The 16372-nt window shown below is 46.4% G+C and overlaps 1 protein-coding gene across 2 annotated transcripts; it reads left to right on the forward strand.

Moving 5' to 3' along the window:
• The first annotated feature begins 465 nt into the window (after positions 1–465).
• LOC125508504 (tubby-like F-box protein 14) lies at positions 466–9156 on the forward strand. 2 transcript variants are annotated; one of them, XM_048673233.1, is made up of 5 exons: positions 466–677; positions 6048–6517; positions 6915–7002; positions 7914–8046; positions 8130–9156. In XM_048673233.1, exons 2-5 carry the CDS (start codon positions 6170–6172, stop codon positions 8878–8880), a joined length of 1320 nt encoding a protein of 439 aa, XP_048529190.1. In that variant the 5' UTR covers positions 466–677; positions 6048–6169; the 3' UTR covers positions 8881–9156. The 2 variants fall into 2 exon arrangements, with proteins under 2 accessions (XP_048529190.1, XP_048529191.1); XM_048673234.1 differs by having other exon boundaries at positions 481–677; positions 6262–6517.
• Positions 9157–16372: the final 7216 nt, after the last annotated feature.

Consider the following 16372-nt stretch of genomic DNA (forward strand, 5'->3'; position numbering starts at 1 on the left):
TCTTGTTTCTGCAACAGAGTGTTTGTTGCGGGAAGTAACGAGTGAAAATGCAAGGCGCGAACACTACATCGGACGGCTACCAGCTCGGACATCCAACGACCATCGAGACGGCGGATAATACGTACTCCCTCTGTTTTTATTTACTCCGCATATTAGAGTTGACTGAAGTCAAACTTCGTAAAGTTTAACCAAATTTATATAAAAGAATATAAGCATTTACTATAACAAATCTATATGATGTGAAAGTACATTGAATAATAAATCTAATGATATTAATTTATTATTGTAAATATTAATATTTTTATTTATAAACTTGGTCAAAGTTAATAAAACTTGATTTTGACCAAAGCTAATATGCAAATTAAATAAAAACGGAGGGAGTAAATATCAGGCTACGGACGCGTAGCAACGCCCAATAAATATTTGCCAGTTTTATATTTTCTTGAAATTGTGAATATACCTACTTTTCCGCGGGCACGTGACCTCCCGTGCCCCTACACTCGCCGAGGCACCACCACTTGTTCTTTCCTTCTTCTCCTCCGCCTACCCTCCATTCCTTCCCTCCTTCCATTCCCCTCCTCCGATCCAAATGGTGCCTCCGCAATCCGCTCCCGGCGGCCTCCTCTAGCCGCGGCCCTCCCCCCTGCATCGGCTGCGCGGTTTGCTTCGGTTTCAAGGTGCGTGCCTCCCGGATCCTGCGCCTCTCTCTCCATCGACTGCGTTGGGCGATTCTGGAGTCTCCGCGTTGTTTGATAAGGGATTGAGTCTGCTGGAGACGGGAACAACGGAATTTTAGGTCCAATGAGATGTTTTTGGGCTTCTTTCTGGCTTGAATTTGTGGATTTGATGATAATGCGGGTGTATTTTGGGCTTGGAATTCGTGGGATCCGGGTAGGAGGAAGTAGGTGGCCTTTTTTCTGGGTGATTGTACACCTTCGTGGGATTCGGTAATGCAATTAGTAACCGTTGTGTGTGGATATACATGTAATTCTCTCTTATCCTTTGCTTATTTTCCCGCGTGTAATTCAATGTTTAGTTCTGTTTCCATGCTTGTCTAGCTCGTGAGTGTTACCCCGTGTCATGTGTTGCGACTTGCTAACATATTTATTTTATCACAATTTCATCAATTTGCAGGCTGATAAAATTAGAAATATAAGATAGTTGGCGTTCTAATATTTGGAAATGCGTTTTGAACGGCAGCGAGTTCAAAATGCATCTTTAATGGCACTGTGGTGATTTAGGAATTAACGTTGGATGTTTAGTCAACTAATATGCTTACAATATCTGTAAGGTTGATAGTATTATGATTAGGCTGTTGACTAGTCCACCTAGTTGGGGGAGTAAAGTTTTGTTTGAGGTCTACTTGTAGAAGATCAAAGAAATACTACTTCTCATGTAGAGTATTTAACAAAAAACTACCAAAATTCACGGAACCGTGCGTATAAACTACCACTTTACAACTTTGTGCCGAAAACTACCACTTTTTCACTAATCTTTGACTAAAAACTACCATGTCGGGAAAGTGCCCGATTCGCCTCTTCTAAACACCTTTCTGACAGGATGGGCCCACCTGTCAGCATCAATCTTCTTCCTCCTCCTCCTCCCTCTCTCTCTCTCTCTGGCATTTCCTCAAACACCTCATGTGCACTCCACGCTCTTCTAAATGGCAACGCCCCGGCGAAGCACGCGACGGTGGCCAGCAGATGGAAGCCCAGCGTCCTGGACGACGAGGTCGCTGAGCCTCACCACCTGGCTGCTCCCGGTCACCAGAGCCTTCCTCTCCGCCACCTCCTCCTCCGGCGCTAGCGCGCGCACAGGCAGCCGCAGCCGGCGCCGGCTCCCACACACGCGGCGAAGCAGTCCAGCACCCTGCCCCCATGCGCCATAGCTGCAGCCTCGCCTCTGGCCTCTCTCAGACTCGCCGCAGCCTCGCCATTGAGTTGGCCTCTCTCCTTTTCACGGATTAATGGCAGGAGCTAGTCATGGCCGCCGCCGCGCCCGGGCTCGAGCTCAGCCATGGTTGCGCTTGCTGCTCCTGCTACTCCTTGCCGCCCGCGCCGGCTGCTCCCTGCTACTCCTCGTCACCCGCGCCCGGGCTCGAGCTCAGCCATGGTCGCGCTTGCTGCTCCTGCTATTCCTTGCCGCCCGCGCCGGCTGCTCCCTGCCGCTCCTTGTCTCCCGCGCCTGCTGCTATTCCTTGCCGGCCGCTGTTGCTGCTGCTCCTTGCCTTGCCGGCCGGCGCCAAGGGGTGCACCGCCGTCGTGCTCCGGGGTGCATCGCCGCGCTCTGGCCAGAGGAGCGCCGCCGCGTGCAATGGAGGGGCGCACCGCCGCCTAGCTAGAGGTTGTGCTCCGGACAGAGGGGGAGAAGGAGGAGGTGGGTCGGCCGGGGGTTGGATGGGCCAGCCACCGAGCTACGCGTGCTCTGGCTTGCCGGCAACTACCTCGCCGGCGAGCTCGTGGCCGTGGAGCACGAAGACGAGGTGTTTGTTGAAATGCCTAAGAGAGATATAGGAGGAGCAAGAAGATAGACACTGACGTGTGGGCCCAACTAGTCAGAAACACGTTTAAAAGAGCCGAATCGGGCTATTTTCAGACTTGGTAGTTTTTAGTCAAGGATTAGTGAGAAAATGGTAGTTTTCGGCACAAATTTGTAAAGTGGTAGTTTGTAGGCATGGTTCCATGAATTGTGATAGTTTTTTGTTAAATACTCTCTCATGTATCCTAAATTAATAAATTAAAATTTTAAATTTTAAATAAGGAACTTAGGATATTGATAGAAAATAATGGTTGAAAGTTTTTTCCTTTTTATTCGTAGAGATTGCTAGAAGGGGAGCCTTGGCGCAGTGGTAAAGCTGCTGCCTTGTGACCATGAGGTCACGGGTTCAAGTCCTGGAAACATCCTCTTACAGAAATGTAGGGAAAGGCTGCGTACAATAGACCCAAAGTGGTCGGACCCTGCGCAAGCGGGAGCTACATGCACCGAGCTCTCCTTTTTTATTCGTAGAGATTGCTAGAAATCATAAAGGATTTTATTGTGTATTAGGTAGGAGGCAACTGAGTCCATGATTTAGTGATTAACATAGGCGTGACAAGGAAACTGAAATGTCATTGTGTAAAAGTTTTGTGTTCTAAGTCTAGTCCCAAACAAGTTGGGGTAGGCTAGAGCTGAAACCCATAAGATCTCGAAACCAACTCATGGTTCTGACAAGTGGATAGCTAACTTCCACGCACCCCTGTCCATGGCTAGTTCTGTGGTGATATTCCAGTCCTTCCGACCTCTCTTTACGGACCCCTCCCATGTCAAGTTTGGTCCACTCTGACCTCTGTTGACATTATCATCACATTTTACCGTCCGCTATGCACTGGAGCTTCTGGAGGCCTGCGATGTATATGCCCAAACCATCTCATACGATGTTGGACAAGCTTCTCTTCAACCGGTGCTACCCAAGCTCTATCACGTATATCATCATTCCAGACCCGGTCCTTTCTTGTGTGGCCACACATCCATCTCAACATGCGCATCTCCGCTATACCTAACTGTTGAACATGTCGCCTTTTAGTCGGCCAACACTCAGCACCATACAACATTGCGGTTTGAATCGCTGTCCTATAGAACCTAGTTTTTGTGGCACTCTCTTGTCAGAGAACTCCAGAAGCTCGGCAACACTTCATCCACCTGGCTTTGATTCAATGGCTCACATCTTCATCGATATCGTCATCCTTCTGCAGCATTGACCCCAAATATCGAAAGGTGTCCTTCTGAGGTATCACCTGCCCATCCGGCTTTGATTCGATGGCTCACCTCATGTACTCAGTTTTAGTTCTACTAAGCCTAAAATCTTTCGATTCCAAAGTTTGTCTCCATAGCTGTAACTTTCTATTAACCCCTGTCTGACTATCATCGACTAGCACCACATCATCCGCGAAGAGCATACACCATGGAATATCTCCTTATATATCCCTTGTGACCTCATCCATCACCAAAGCAAAAAGATAAGGTCTCAAAGCTGACCCTTGGTGTCATCCTATTTTAATTGGGAAGTCATCAGCGTCGTCATCACTTGTTCGAACACTTGTCACAACATTATCATACATGTCCTTGATGAGGATAATGTACTTTGTTGAGGCTTTGTGTTTCTCCAAGGCCCACCACATGACATTCCGTGGAATCTTATCGCAGGCCTTCTCCAAGTCAACCAAACTGATGACTCTCTCCCATAGCTTCATTGTATGGCTCATCGGCTTAATTCCACGGTAAATAGTGCAACTCTGAACACCCCCCTTGTTCTTAAGATTGGTACTAACATACTCCGGCTCCATTCTTCGGGCATCTTATTGCCCAAAAAATGAGGTTGGAAAGCTTTGCTAGCCATACTATTGCCATGTCTCCGAGGCCTCTCCACCAACGATTACGAGTCGAACGACTAGTCTAGACTAGTCGCTCGACTAGTCTATGAGTCGTAAACTGGCTGTCGACTCGGTTTCTCGTGTAGACTACTTGTATGAGTCGAGCCAGTCATCGACTAGTCGACATGTTCGAGTCGAACGACTCAAAAAACTGGGGGAGTATAAATACGATGCCTTATCCCGCGGGAGACCTAATCCTTCCTTTCCCCTCCTCACCTGGACGCGCCCGTCGAGCCCTCCTCGCGCCGCCGCTGATCTGAAGCTCCACCGTCGCCGGCCCCACGTCGCGGATCTGAAGCTCCACCGTCGCCTTCGTCTCGCGCCCCTCCTCGCGCCGCCGGCCCCTCGTGCTCTTCTCCTCTTCAGGCAGGTGAGCCTCAGTGCTGCTCTGCCTCACTGCTGGACTGCTGGTGCTGCTCTGCCTTGCCCCTCCTTTCTCCTCTTTCTTCTTGGCTTGCCGCTGCTGTTGCTCTGCTTCGCTGCTGGACTGCTGGTGCTGCTCTGCTTGCTGTTGGTGCTGCTCTGCTCGCAGATAGACTGCTGGTGCTGCTGTGCTTGCTGCTAGTTGCTGGTGCTGCTCTGCCTCAGTGACTCCACTTTGCTTGTTTCAATTGTATACTGTACTTGTATACTTATATAGTGTAATACTACATACTACTACTAGGTATTATTAGTTATGTACTGTAAGTTCAGTGCTACAGTACCATGTTGACTAGTCTACCACTAGTCTAGACTAGTCTATGAGTCTCAACCTTGGAACGACTCGTCGACTCTTCGACTCGTAAACGTTGCTCTCCACACCTCAATGGGGGATACAATCAGGGGCCATCGCCTTGCTTCCTTTCATCCTTTTTTAAGCATCCCTGACCTCACCTCAGACTCCTAGATTCGTCACACAAAACGCGCCCTGGTATAATCAATGGTAGAGCTCTCATTCTCTCCATTGAACAGCTTGTCAAAGTACTCCCGCCATCTATGCTTAATCTCCTCGTCCTTCACCAGGAGCTGATCTGCTCCGTCGTTGATGCACTTGACTTGGTTGACCCCCCGATACATACCATGGTTGTGAATTTGTATTGGAAATAGAAATGGAGTTACTTCATCCTTATCTCACTGACAAATAACAGATAGTGTTCAATTGATCAGTTACCGCTCTCTTTTTTTTGGTAAAAGCCACACAAATTAAAATGGAGTTTATTTCCTAAAAAGAATGGATTCTTACGCCCTGTGTTAAGATGGGTGCAGGACAGTCTGGTTTGGTCTTTTCCAGCATTCTTTTCTTCGTAACTGAAGTTGCCTTGCACCATTTGTACCCTTTACTTGCTGGTGCATCATGGTGAAACGGCATAGAAGTTGGACGAAAATAATTTGTTCAATTATTATTTCTCTAAGGATGGATTGGTATATAAGTATGTAAGCCCCAAAATGGGAAGGGTGATTTTTTCTTCCCTCTTCCAAGCACAGATTGTACTAATTCTTTTCAGAAATTACAGAACAAGCTTCAGTTTTAACGTATTTCTTGGAGATATGTTTTGGCAGTTTTGTTGGGGTGATGGAATGTAGGCAATCAACACAAATATCTATTCTTTTCCAAAAAGAACTTTCATGGGCTAATATCAGCTAAACATTTTTTTGCAGGCTCTTCATGTTCAGTTTATGTTGACAGTACTTTGGGAGTTGGGATGCTATCTGTACAACTATAGTAGTAGTTTTTTTTGGTGTTTCAGCACAATTGTTTACTGTGCTTGTTTTTGGAGTAGATGTCGTTTCGTAGCATTGTGCGTGATGTAAGGGATGGCTTTGGGAGCTTATCTCGAAGAGGGTTTGAGGTGAGGTTTCTTGGCCATCGCAGAGGGAAATCTCATAGTGCCGTCCACGAGTTGCATGATCCAGCACCTGTAATACAGAGCAGTTGCTGGGCTAATTTGCCTCCAGAATTGCTTCACGATGTGATTGAGAGGTTGGAGGCCAGTGAGGCTACATGGCCTTCCAGGAAACATGTAGTCGCTTGTGCGGCTGTCTGTCGAACCTGGAGAGAGATGTGTCAAGAGATTGTTAAGAACCCAGAGTTTTGTGGAAAAATTACTTTCCCTGTCTCCTTGAAGCAGGTGATGATGTTCTCTTAATCTTTTTTGGTTTCAGTCTCAATTTCTGTGATCATTGTAGATTCTAATTAACATATATTCCCGTCATCTCAAAATGTAAGTCCTATTTGTTTTGTCCCTAAGTCAAACTGTTTTCTGGTCGGACCAAGTTTACAGAAATACACATCAATTTATATAATACCGAATCAATACACTCTGAAAATATGTTTCATGATGTATCTATCGGTAGTGGTTTTGTTTTGTACATGTTGTTTTTTCCTATAAACTGGTCAAAATTAAAAAAGCTTGACTTAGGAACAAAACAAATTGGACTTGCATTTTGGGATGGAGGGAGTATTTGGTTTTGACATAGCACAGTAGAAGCTTCATATATTCACTGATATGCTTTTTTGTTGGTCAGCCTGGGCCCCGTGATGGAACCATCCAGTGCTTCATTAAAAGGGATAAGTCTACACAAACTTACTACCTGTATCTGTGTCTTACCTCCGGTAAGTCTATTCTCAAGTATTTTGTTTTCTTGTGCTTAATGCAATTCCTTTGCCTTCATCTGCAGTCGCAGCCATCACTTTCCTTGTGAAGAATGCAAGATCACAACCATGCTTTTTACTGTAACAACCAAAGAGTGATGTAGTCCATGCATCATAAATAATTATGCATGAATTATTGCAGGCATTTAATTAACCATACTGATCATTGTATTTGGTGTTGCATCGTTAAACAGTCGTGCTCCAGTGCATGCCAGCCATTTATGCTTAATGTACATTCATTGTTTGCTCCTTATTTTCTTGCTGTACATGGCTGATGTATACGTCGCTCTTATCTCACAAATCTAGAGTAATAGTTCCTACATAGCACTATTTTAAAATATCCAGTCAATTTGCTTTAAGAAGATATAATAGCCCAAGTTGCAGAGTACAGTAGAAATGACAATTGTTGTTGGTTGACTAACGTCACTAAAAGACAGTGCTCAACCTGTCATCTGCTTGGTCCGCATTTGGTCAAGACGCTAACACAACTTGCATTTTAAGTTTTGAGCTTCATGGGGCTGGGACTGACAAATGCATCTGCTCGAAGTGGATCATCAGTGGCCACCCCCTGAATTGTTGTTCATCTGGAGCCAAGCATGTCTAGTCTTGAAGTCAACTCTGTAAAAGTGAATTTGCTAGATCGAATGCACCACAGCAAATGCACCATCTTTTGGCTGATATTCCAGCACCTGAGGCTAACATATGTGGGCACCTACCAGTAACTAGTGCTGCCATTCTTCTTCCAGTTGTTAACTTGTTCTCAACTAACCCCTCAGTGGAAGATCCTATATTTCTCTTGCAGTCTTGGTAGCCTACTTGTTAGTATTCATTGACATCAGCCACTATTTAACATATCATAACACTTTCTGCAGCTGTGGTCGCTGAAAATGGCAAGTTTCTTCTATTGGCGAAAAGACACTCCCGTCCAACCTGTACAGAGTATACAATATTTATGAATACTGATAATACATCTAGGTCAAGCAACATGTACATTGGAAAATTGAGGTAAACTTTTTTTTTGACATGCGCATCATTTTCCTTTTCGTCTGATTGTGCCATTAATATCTTATTACCCCATTGGGCTTTAGGTCAAATCTCCTTGGCACAAAGTTTGTAATATATGATACCCAACATCCATGCAACATACCCAATGTTTCACAGTCAGGGAAAACAAGCCGTAGGTTCTACTCAAGGAAGGTATCACCGAAGGCCTCATCCAGTACTTACAGTATAGCACAGGTTTCGTATGAGCTGAATGTCTTGGGGACTCGGGGCCCTAGGCGGATGAACTGTGTTATGAACTCCATACCTGCCTCATCCCTTGAGGCTGGTGGCACTGTTCTATGCCAGCCGGACAGTGCCGTTGCTCACTCTCTTGATGAGTCATTTGGCAGCATCTCCTTCTCGAAGTCATCCATTAGGGATCGCTCCATCCGATTCAGCAGCACCCGATTCTCGGGCATCTCAATAGGTGGCTCCAGGAATGGGGGCCAGGCATTGGGTGATAATGATGAGTGCAAGGAGTGGCCACTGACTCTCCGCAACAAGGCACCAAGATGGCACGACCAGTTGCAATGCTGGTGCCTCAACTTCAAGGGCAGGGTGACCGTTGCATCTGTGAAGAACTTCCAACTTGTTGCCGCAACAGAGTCTACCGCTGAAGCACCGACCCCGTCACAGCCTGCCCCGCCACCTCCATCTGAGCATGACAAGGTGATACTGCAATTTGGTAAGGTTGCCAAGGACATGTTCACAATGGACTACCGATACCCGCTGTCAGCCTTCCAGGCCTTTGCAATCTGCCTGAGCAGCTTCGACACCAAGCTTGCTTGCGAATGAAATCATCAGCAAGAGCACCGATTATGTAAGAGACTGGTGGCCCCCTCAAATTTATCTGGGACCGCCACAGTGGTGTCTATTGTTCATGGTCTTTTAACTTGTAGTTGTCACTAGAAAACCGTTGATTAGCCCCCCCCCCCCTCCCCTTCTGATTTTATAGCTGCTGCCCACCGCTGTTTGCTCAGCTGTATCACCATTTCTCTTGTTTTTAACAGCTTGCTTTCTAGAGTCTTTGTCTTTCTGTAATAACTAGCAGACTTAATTGGGTTGTTGATACTTTGCTTGTGTTGCCCGAAGAGTTCCACATATTCATCTGTGGTCAAGTTACAAATTTTTGCCTTGTCTCAGCAATAAGCCTATCAGTTTGAAGGATCACAATGGTGAATCGTTGGAACACTGCATTCTTGGGAAAATGAGTCACCATATTTCCTTGCGGTTCTGCTTCACGACGACCGCCAGAACTACTCCAACAACATTGGTTCTGGTGATGGCCAGAACAGCCGTGAGCGATGGGAGGTTGCGCCAAGGACGCTCAGGCCGGTGATCGGCGCAGCGAGCATAGGGGGGCTCCAACCAGGCGTGGGGCGGCGCGATCGACTCTGGGGGACGCCAACCACAAGAGCCTGGTCAACAAGGTCGTGCTACCTGAGGTTTGTGTTTCCTGCAATGAGAATGAGACGGGCCATATCCCTGCCTTTTGCCCTGCTGTCTGTGGTATATGCGGTCTATCTGATCATATGGTTCATGAGCCTTGCTCCGGTGCACCCCCTAACTCAATTTCCTAGGGATATTCTTGACCCCCGCCATTTATTTTTTCTCCGGCCCGCCGCTGCCCATATCCAAACCCCGTAGCCCATATCCAAGCCCTGTATAACCCATACGTATGTATACGGTGGCATCCCGAAAAAAAAGGATGACACGACCCACGACCAGGTACGACCTGCCGACGGTCGATCCATCAATCACGCAGCTCCATAATTCACGCGGCTCCTCCATCATTCTGTTGAGGTTCTGTAGGAATATCGGCGGTGGCGATCTCATCGCCGGCGATCTCGTCTGAGAGCGCGCGCGGCACCGTCATGAACCTCCAGCGCTCGCAGGTACCGCATCCCGTTTCCCCATGTTTGTCTCGCTCGCGGCAACATCAAACAAACTGCCGCTGTTTTCGTCGTAGTGGTTAACCTAGCGGGGCGGGTAACCTAGCTTTCCGGCGGTCCAGGCCATCGCAGATCTTGTTCTGGTAGTGCTGCTCGTCGTGATATACACAGTGATCACGCGGGCTAAAGTGGGTTTGTTCTGTCTAGGGTTAACCTAGCATCGGTTGCCGTCGGTTGTGTGCACGACGGCTCCGTTATTTGATGCGACGGCTTACCTAGGTATCCGACGATCCAAAGTGATCACGACTGGTGCCGTGGCTAGGAATCCGGCGGCGTATGTTATCACGGGTAGCGTTGCTTCTCACGATCCAAAGTGATCACGTACTGGATCCGTGGGCATCTTCCTTACTAGGGTTGATGTACCTTAACGCCGATGACCGGTGTGGAGAGGGAGGAGGATCCATGGGTGGTCAGAGGTCGTTGGCGTCGGTTATGTGCACGACCTGAACGCCCTCGGTTGGGGCGCTCTCCGGTTGGGGTAGTTTATTTAACATCTGTGATCGTGTGCTAGGTGTTGTATATGTCAGCATTGATAATGTTTGCACATGTGATGATACATATTATTTGTTGTAGGAAATGGCGGACGATGAGTTAACTGATATGATGTATGACATGGAGTTTGGAGAACTGATGAAAGACTGGATAGAAGATTGGTTAGATGATAAAAATTCAGATCGTGGAGATAGGTCAGAGAATGGGGACGAATTGGAAGATCTTAATGTGAGTGGCATTATCATGTTGTAATTTTTTGGTGGCATCCGACAATATTATATTTTTGTGTTGAAAATTTATAGATGGATGAGGATGATGATGGTCAGGAAAACAATGAGCATGATGATGGTGAGGAAAATAACTCGGAGATCTCGAATGAAGATTACATTAGTCAGGTATGGAAGTGAAATTTTTTATTGGCATGCAAATTGAATTAATCCTGGAATATCATATGTGTATTTGTTTTATGTTTTTCAGCTCATTTCCGAATGTCATAATGCGTACAACTATTAAGGTGAATCCGACACGGAGACATGCCTTGATGACGAATCATTAGTTGTACCTGATTCTGGGGAGTCGCAGTCGTCGGTCATCATGAGTGAGGTATCTATGTAGTAAATGTTGTATGGAAGTAATGTTATACCATAGAAAACTGTTTTCATGGCTATGTTATGATTGTGTAGGTGACAGAAGATGAGGGAAAAATGAATGTCCAAGATACCGCCAGTGCAGATGATAAGAGGGATATGTTCATGCAGATAATACAAATGACTTTTACGTCTCACGAGGCTGCGTATGATTTCTACAACAGCTATGCTAGAGATAATGGTTTCAGCATTAGAAAGAATAAGGTCAGGTATAGCAAAACTGAGTCACGTCATATGCGTTATAGGCGGTTTGTTTGTTCCAGACAAGGAAAACGTGATAGCAGGTTGCTAACCGAGGAAGGACACAGCCGTAGGCTCAGACCGAGACACGCTGCCACTGCGAAGCGCACCTGACCGTGAAGCTTGACCAAAAGCATGGGGTCTGGTATGTTGAAAGTTTTGAGGACAAGCATAGCCATATCTTGGCAGGACCGGATGAGGTACCTTTTCTTTGGTCCCACAGAAAAATCAAATAGTACCAGAGAGCTGAGATACTGTCCATGGGAGCTGCAGGGATTAGAATTCACGACATGATGGATTCCTTCATCAGCAAACATGTATGGTATGATGGTGTTGGTTTTACCAGGCGTGAAATATACAACCTTTGTGCCAGGGAGAAGAGGAAGCTGCTTTCAAAAGGTGATGCTGCCACAGTCATATGCATCATGGCTAGTAGGAAACAAAGGGATCCTAGCTTCTTTTTCGAGTACAAGGTAGATAAGGAAGGACATATGAATAGGATGTTCTGGTGTGACTCCCATTCTCGTCATGACTATGAGGACTTCGGCGACGTGCTTGTATTTGATAACACGTGCAAGATGAACCGGTATGGTATGGCATTCATACCTTTTGTTGGTCTTAATAATCACCGGAAGACCACTGTTTTGGCTTGTGCCATAGTTTTGGACGAGACCGAAGAGACATATGTGTGGCTGTTGCAGACTTTTTTGAGGTCCATGTGTCAAAAGATGTCGAAGAGTGTTATCACGGACGCCGACGCTGCGATGATCAAGGCAATTCACCAAGTCTTGCCAGACGTGTGGCACCGTATATGTACATGGCATATAGAAAAAAAATGAAGACTCACCTCAGTCACAAGTCCTTGAAGGAGTTCCAAACTCTTCTGTACTACAACACGTCCACGACCATGTTTGAGGAGAGATGACACACATTTTCCAAAAAATGGCAGACGGAAAAAATAGTAACATGGTTGAGACGAATGTATAAGAAGAGGAGACTGTGGGCCGCGGCTTATCTGACACAGGGGTTTTGGCTTGGCATGAAAAGCAACCAGAGGAGTGAAAGTCTAAACTCATGCCTTCACCTCCACCTAGACGGTGAAATGACCCTGGTGGATATGATTTTGCATTATGAGAACGCCGTTGTACGTATCCATGAGAACGAGGCACGAGATGACTGCACGGCCTCATAGAGTTTACCGGTGCCAGTTACTAGCTCGAGGGAACTTGAGATAGCTGCTTTTCACATCTTCACTCCAGCAAACTTCTATATGTTGCAAGCTGATCTTAGGAAAATTGGCGGCATGGAGATTGTAGAAACAAAGCTCGGAGACGGATCACAGCAGTACATCGTGGCCTAGAAGAATAACCGGAAGAGCCATTTTTGGGTGGAGTACACACCAGTAAATTCCGCAGAAACTATAAGATGCAGCTGCAGAAGAATGATTCGAAAGGGTCTACCTTGCAAGCACATATTCCATGTACTGAAGTACTTGAATATATCTGAAATACCAAAGTGTTTAGTTCTTGTGCGGTTCACGAAAGACGCAAGGTTGGGACTGCCCACGAGGCGCACAAGCGATCTGTTGGGATTTGGAGCCAGGTTAGTGTGTTGGCTTCAGAAGCTATGCATGCGGCATGCAAACACACAACTTTGTGAGATCAGTTACAGGAGAGTTTGAAGGCCGTGATAGCTAAGAGCCATGAGGATGATCAGCTAAAGGAAAATTGGAGTAAGAAAACGGCTGATCTCAGTAGGTGTGCAATTGAATATGTAGACGATGGTGAAGCCAACATAGTTGAAGTTCAAGATCCTATTAGATTATCAACGAAAGGTGCAACTAAGGTAGATGAGAACCGCCCTATGTCGAAAAAGGTAGGCCACTTTCGTACGACGAGATCAGAATCAGGTGCGGCGCATGCAAATTGCTAGGGCACACTAAACGCAGCAAGAAATGCAAACTAAATAAGAAGTAAGTTTTTGTACGCATTGTAGGTTATAATTGTTTGTCATTCATTAACTTTTCCTGTTATCATGTGCAGAAGCGTGGTGGGCGAAGAAGAGTAGAACACTTGCCAAAGTTATGTACGGATGAATCCGGTGATCTAATAGTGAGGTGTTTACAATGTGTTACTACATACATGATACTCTTGCAAGAGGGCAGGACCTTGAGATAGCGCTTGTAGCATATATGGACTAAATAGGAGGCGGTCATTAGGGACTTTAATCATGGAAAATGGATAGCAATTTAGCCATTGTAATGATGGCATCTTTTGTGTTGTCCGCTCTAGTTATATTATATTAGAAAACTAGACGATACCCGACACGTTATTGCGGGGAATGTTTTGCAATATGTTCATAGAGAAATGGTTACGTGGAAGATGTATATGTTGTTGCGGGAATCTTTTGTTTGCATGTTGTGGTGGACCTTTCTCCATGCATGTTGAATGATGAGGTGGCAAACTTGCATGTTAAGAGAAATAGGTTTGTGGGGGCTAGTAGTTTAGATATAGAAGATGTAATTATGTGTGGTAATAACTAATTTTTTCGCTCCTCTAGTTCACCACCATTTAGATATAGAAGATACCAGCTCACTTGGGTCTAGAGTATAGACTTGGTACCGAAAAACCCATCATTTTCCCGCATAAAGAAAAGAAAAACCCACCATTTTATGGCCTGTTGTGTAACTCGGGCCGCTTGTCGCGATGACGTGGAGGGGGTGCGACGGATGCCGTTAGACGGCGCGACACACGGCCGCTCCCGTTGCCGAGCCCATTTAACAATTTTTATTTTGATTACAGCCCGTTTAAATGGGCCACGCTGGCCACCTGGTCGGGGCGGTTCTCCTCTCGCGATCTCCACGTGTGTTCTGTCTATCCACTGCGATCGCCGCCGTCGCCGCCACCGATCCACGTCTTGCCGCCGGTCGCGTTATGCCATGGTTTCATGGAGCGACGACTCGAGCTCTTCTTCGCACGACGAATCCATGACTAGCCTGCAGGTACGCTCCTACTATATAATCTCCAGATAGTGCTAGGCTTAGGGTTAGGGTTCTTCATTACCGGTATTTACCGCAGGGCGTTGATTTGTGCATTATGTCTGTTCTTTGGTTTAGCTTCCTATGACTATCCCTTGCTATGAATGGAGTGGCATTGCTCACGATCTGTCTTCTCGTTGTCTGCATTGAAAACCTTGCGTTAGGCTAGTTGCTTTTGATTCCTTGGACACTAGCAGATGTTTTCTTGCCTGTGGTCAGAAGGTATATTGTTCCGTACTGTAAATATATGTTTACATTAGCTCGTGCTAGATTTACTTCGCGGTAATCCATTGTCCTGCCCATAATTGCATACAATTTCAATTAATTTGTGCATTTACAAAGTCCATATTTATGTTGTATTTTTTACGGTCTAATATTTGTTTTAGCCCATAATAGCATATACTTGTAGTTAATTGATATATATATATGTATATCATTGCATGCTACATTTTTTGTCAATATGATTGAGAACATATTTGTAGTGCATTGCATGTAATTGTAGTGCGTTTGTGCATATATGATTGAGACCATATTTTTCATACTGTAGGAAGAAGTGAAATATAACTTTGTGGAATGGGTAGAACCGGAGTGGTCAGTGGCTACGAAGTTCTGCCTCAGAGAACTATGGAGCATGTATGACGAGAAGCTGAGACAGAATGTTAAGAATGCTGAAGAAAATTTGAAGTTAATTGGAGAAAAGAGGAGGACGGAGGAAGAGCTGAGATTTTTCAAAATGGACTTTGCTAAAATGGTGGCTGATAAGGAGGATGCTCTCACGCAGTTGGGCAATGCAAGATTGTCACTTAGCGATCTCAAAGAGGAGCTAGAGAAGAATAAGATGGCAGACCATGGTTGTGCCAATCTACATCAGGTCCTGAGGGCAAAGGTTGAGAAATACCGGGACCGGGTGGTTCTAGAGAGAGACCAAGTGATGAGAGGGAGGGACCAACTGAAGCAAGAGAAGAAAAAACTTGAGTATATTATTGCAGATTTTCTCAAACAGAAACATGGCTACGTTGATAAGATCAAGAAGCTGAAGGAGATTTGTGATGAATTTTAAGTATGTTTTGTTGGGGAACGTTGCAGAAAACAAAATTTTTCCTACTCGTCTCACCAAGATCCATCTAGGAGTTCATCTAGCAACGAGTCATCGGATGCATCTACATACCTTTGTAGATCGCGCACAGAAGCGTTCAAAGAACGGTGATGATGTAATCGAACACGACGTGATCCAAATCACCGATGACCAAGCGCCGAACGGACGGCACCTCCGCGTTCAACACACGTACGGGACAGGGAACGTCTCCTCCTTCTTGATCCATCAAGGGGAAATGAGAGGTCGATGAAGATCCAGCAGCACGACGGCGTGGTGGTGGATGCAGGGCGTCACAGTAGCAGGGCTTCGCTTATACTACGAGAGAGAGACGTAACGGGGAGAGAGGGAGGCGCCAGGGGCTGTGGTATGAAGTCCCTCCTCTCCCCCACTATATATAGGGGTGCTAGGGGGGGGGCGCCGGCCCTAGTAGATGGAATCTACTAGGGGGGCGGCGGCCTAGGGTGGGGGGGCTTGCCCCCCAAGCAAGGGGGCGCCCCCTTTAGGGTTTCCCCTCAACCCTAGCCGCATGGGCCCTAAGGGGGGTCGCACCCCAGCCCACTATGGGCTGGGTTCCCTCCCACTTCAGCCCATGGGGCCCTCCGGGATAGGCGGCCCCACCCGGTGGACCCCCGGGACCCTTCCGGTGGTCCCGGTACAATACCGGCGACCCGAAACTTGTCCCGATGGCCGAAACAGCACTTCCTATATATAATTCTTTACCTCCGGACCATTCCGGAACTCCTCGTGACGTCCGGGATCTCATCCGAGACTCCGAACAACATTCGGGTTACTGCATATACATATCTTCACAACCCTAGCGTCA

The sequence above is a fragment of the Triticum urartu genome, chromosome 5, assembly GCF_003073215.2.
Source record: "Triticum urartu cultivar G1812 chromosome 5, Tu2.1, whole genome shotgun sequence".
NCBI classification, from domain to species: domain Eukaryota; kingdom Viridiplantae; phylum Streptophyta; class Magnoliopsida; order Poales; family Poaceae; genus Triticum; species Triticum urartu.

What these genes read in the sequence shown, in the direction of transcription:
- LOC125508504 (XM_048673233.1), top strand. Translation starts at nt 6,170, where the DNA reads ATGTCGTTTCGTAGCATTGTGCGTGATGTAAGGGATGGCTTTGGGAGC. An exon ending in GTATCTGTGTCTTACCTCCG is followed by an intron (nt 7,003 to 7,913) that starts GTAAGTCTATTC and finishes CACTTTCTGCAG; the next exon opens with CTGTGGTCGCTGAAAATGGC. An exon ending in ATGTACATTGGAAAATTGAG is followed by an intron (nt 8,047 to 8,129) that starts GTAAACTTTTTT and finishes ATTGGGCTTTAG; the next exon opens with GTCAAATCTCCTTGGCACAA.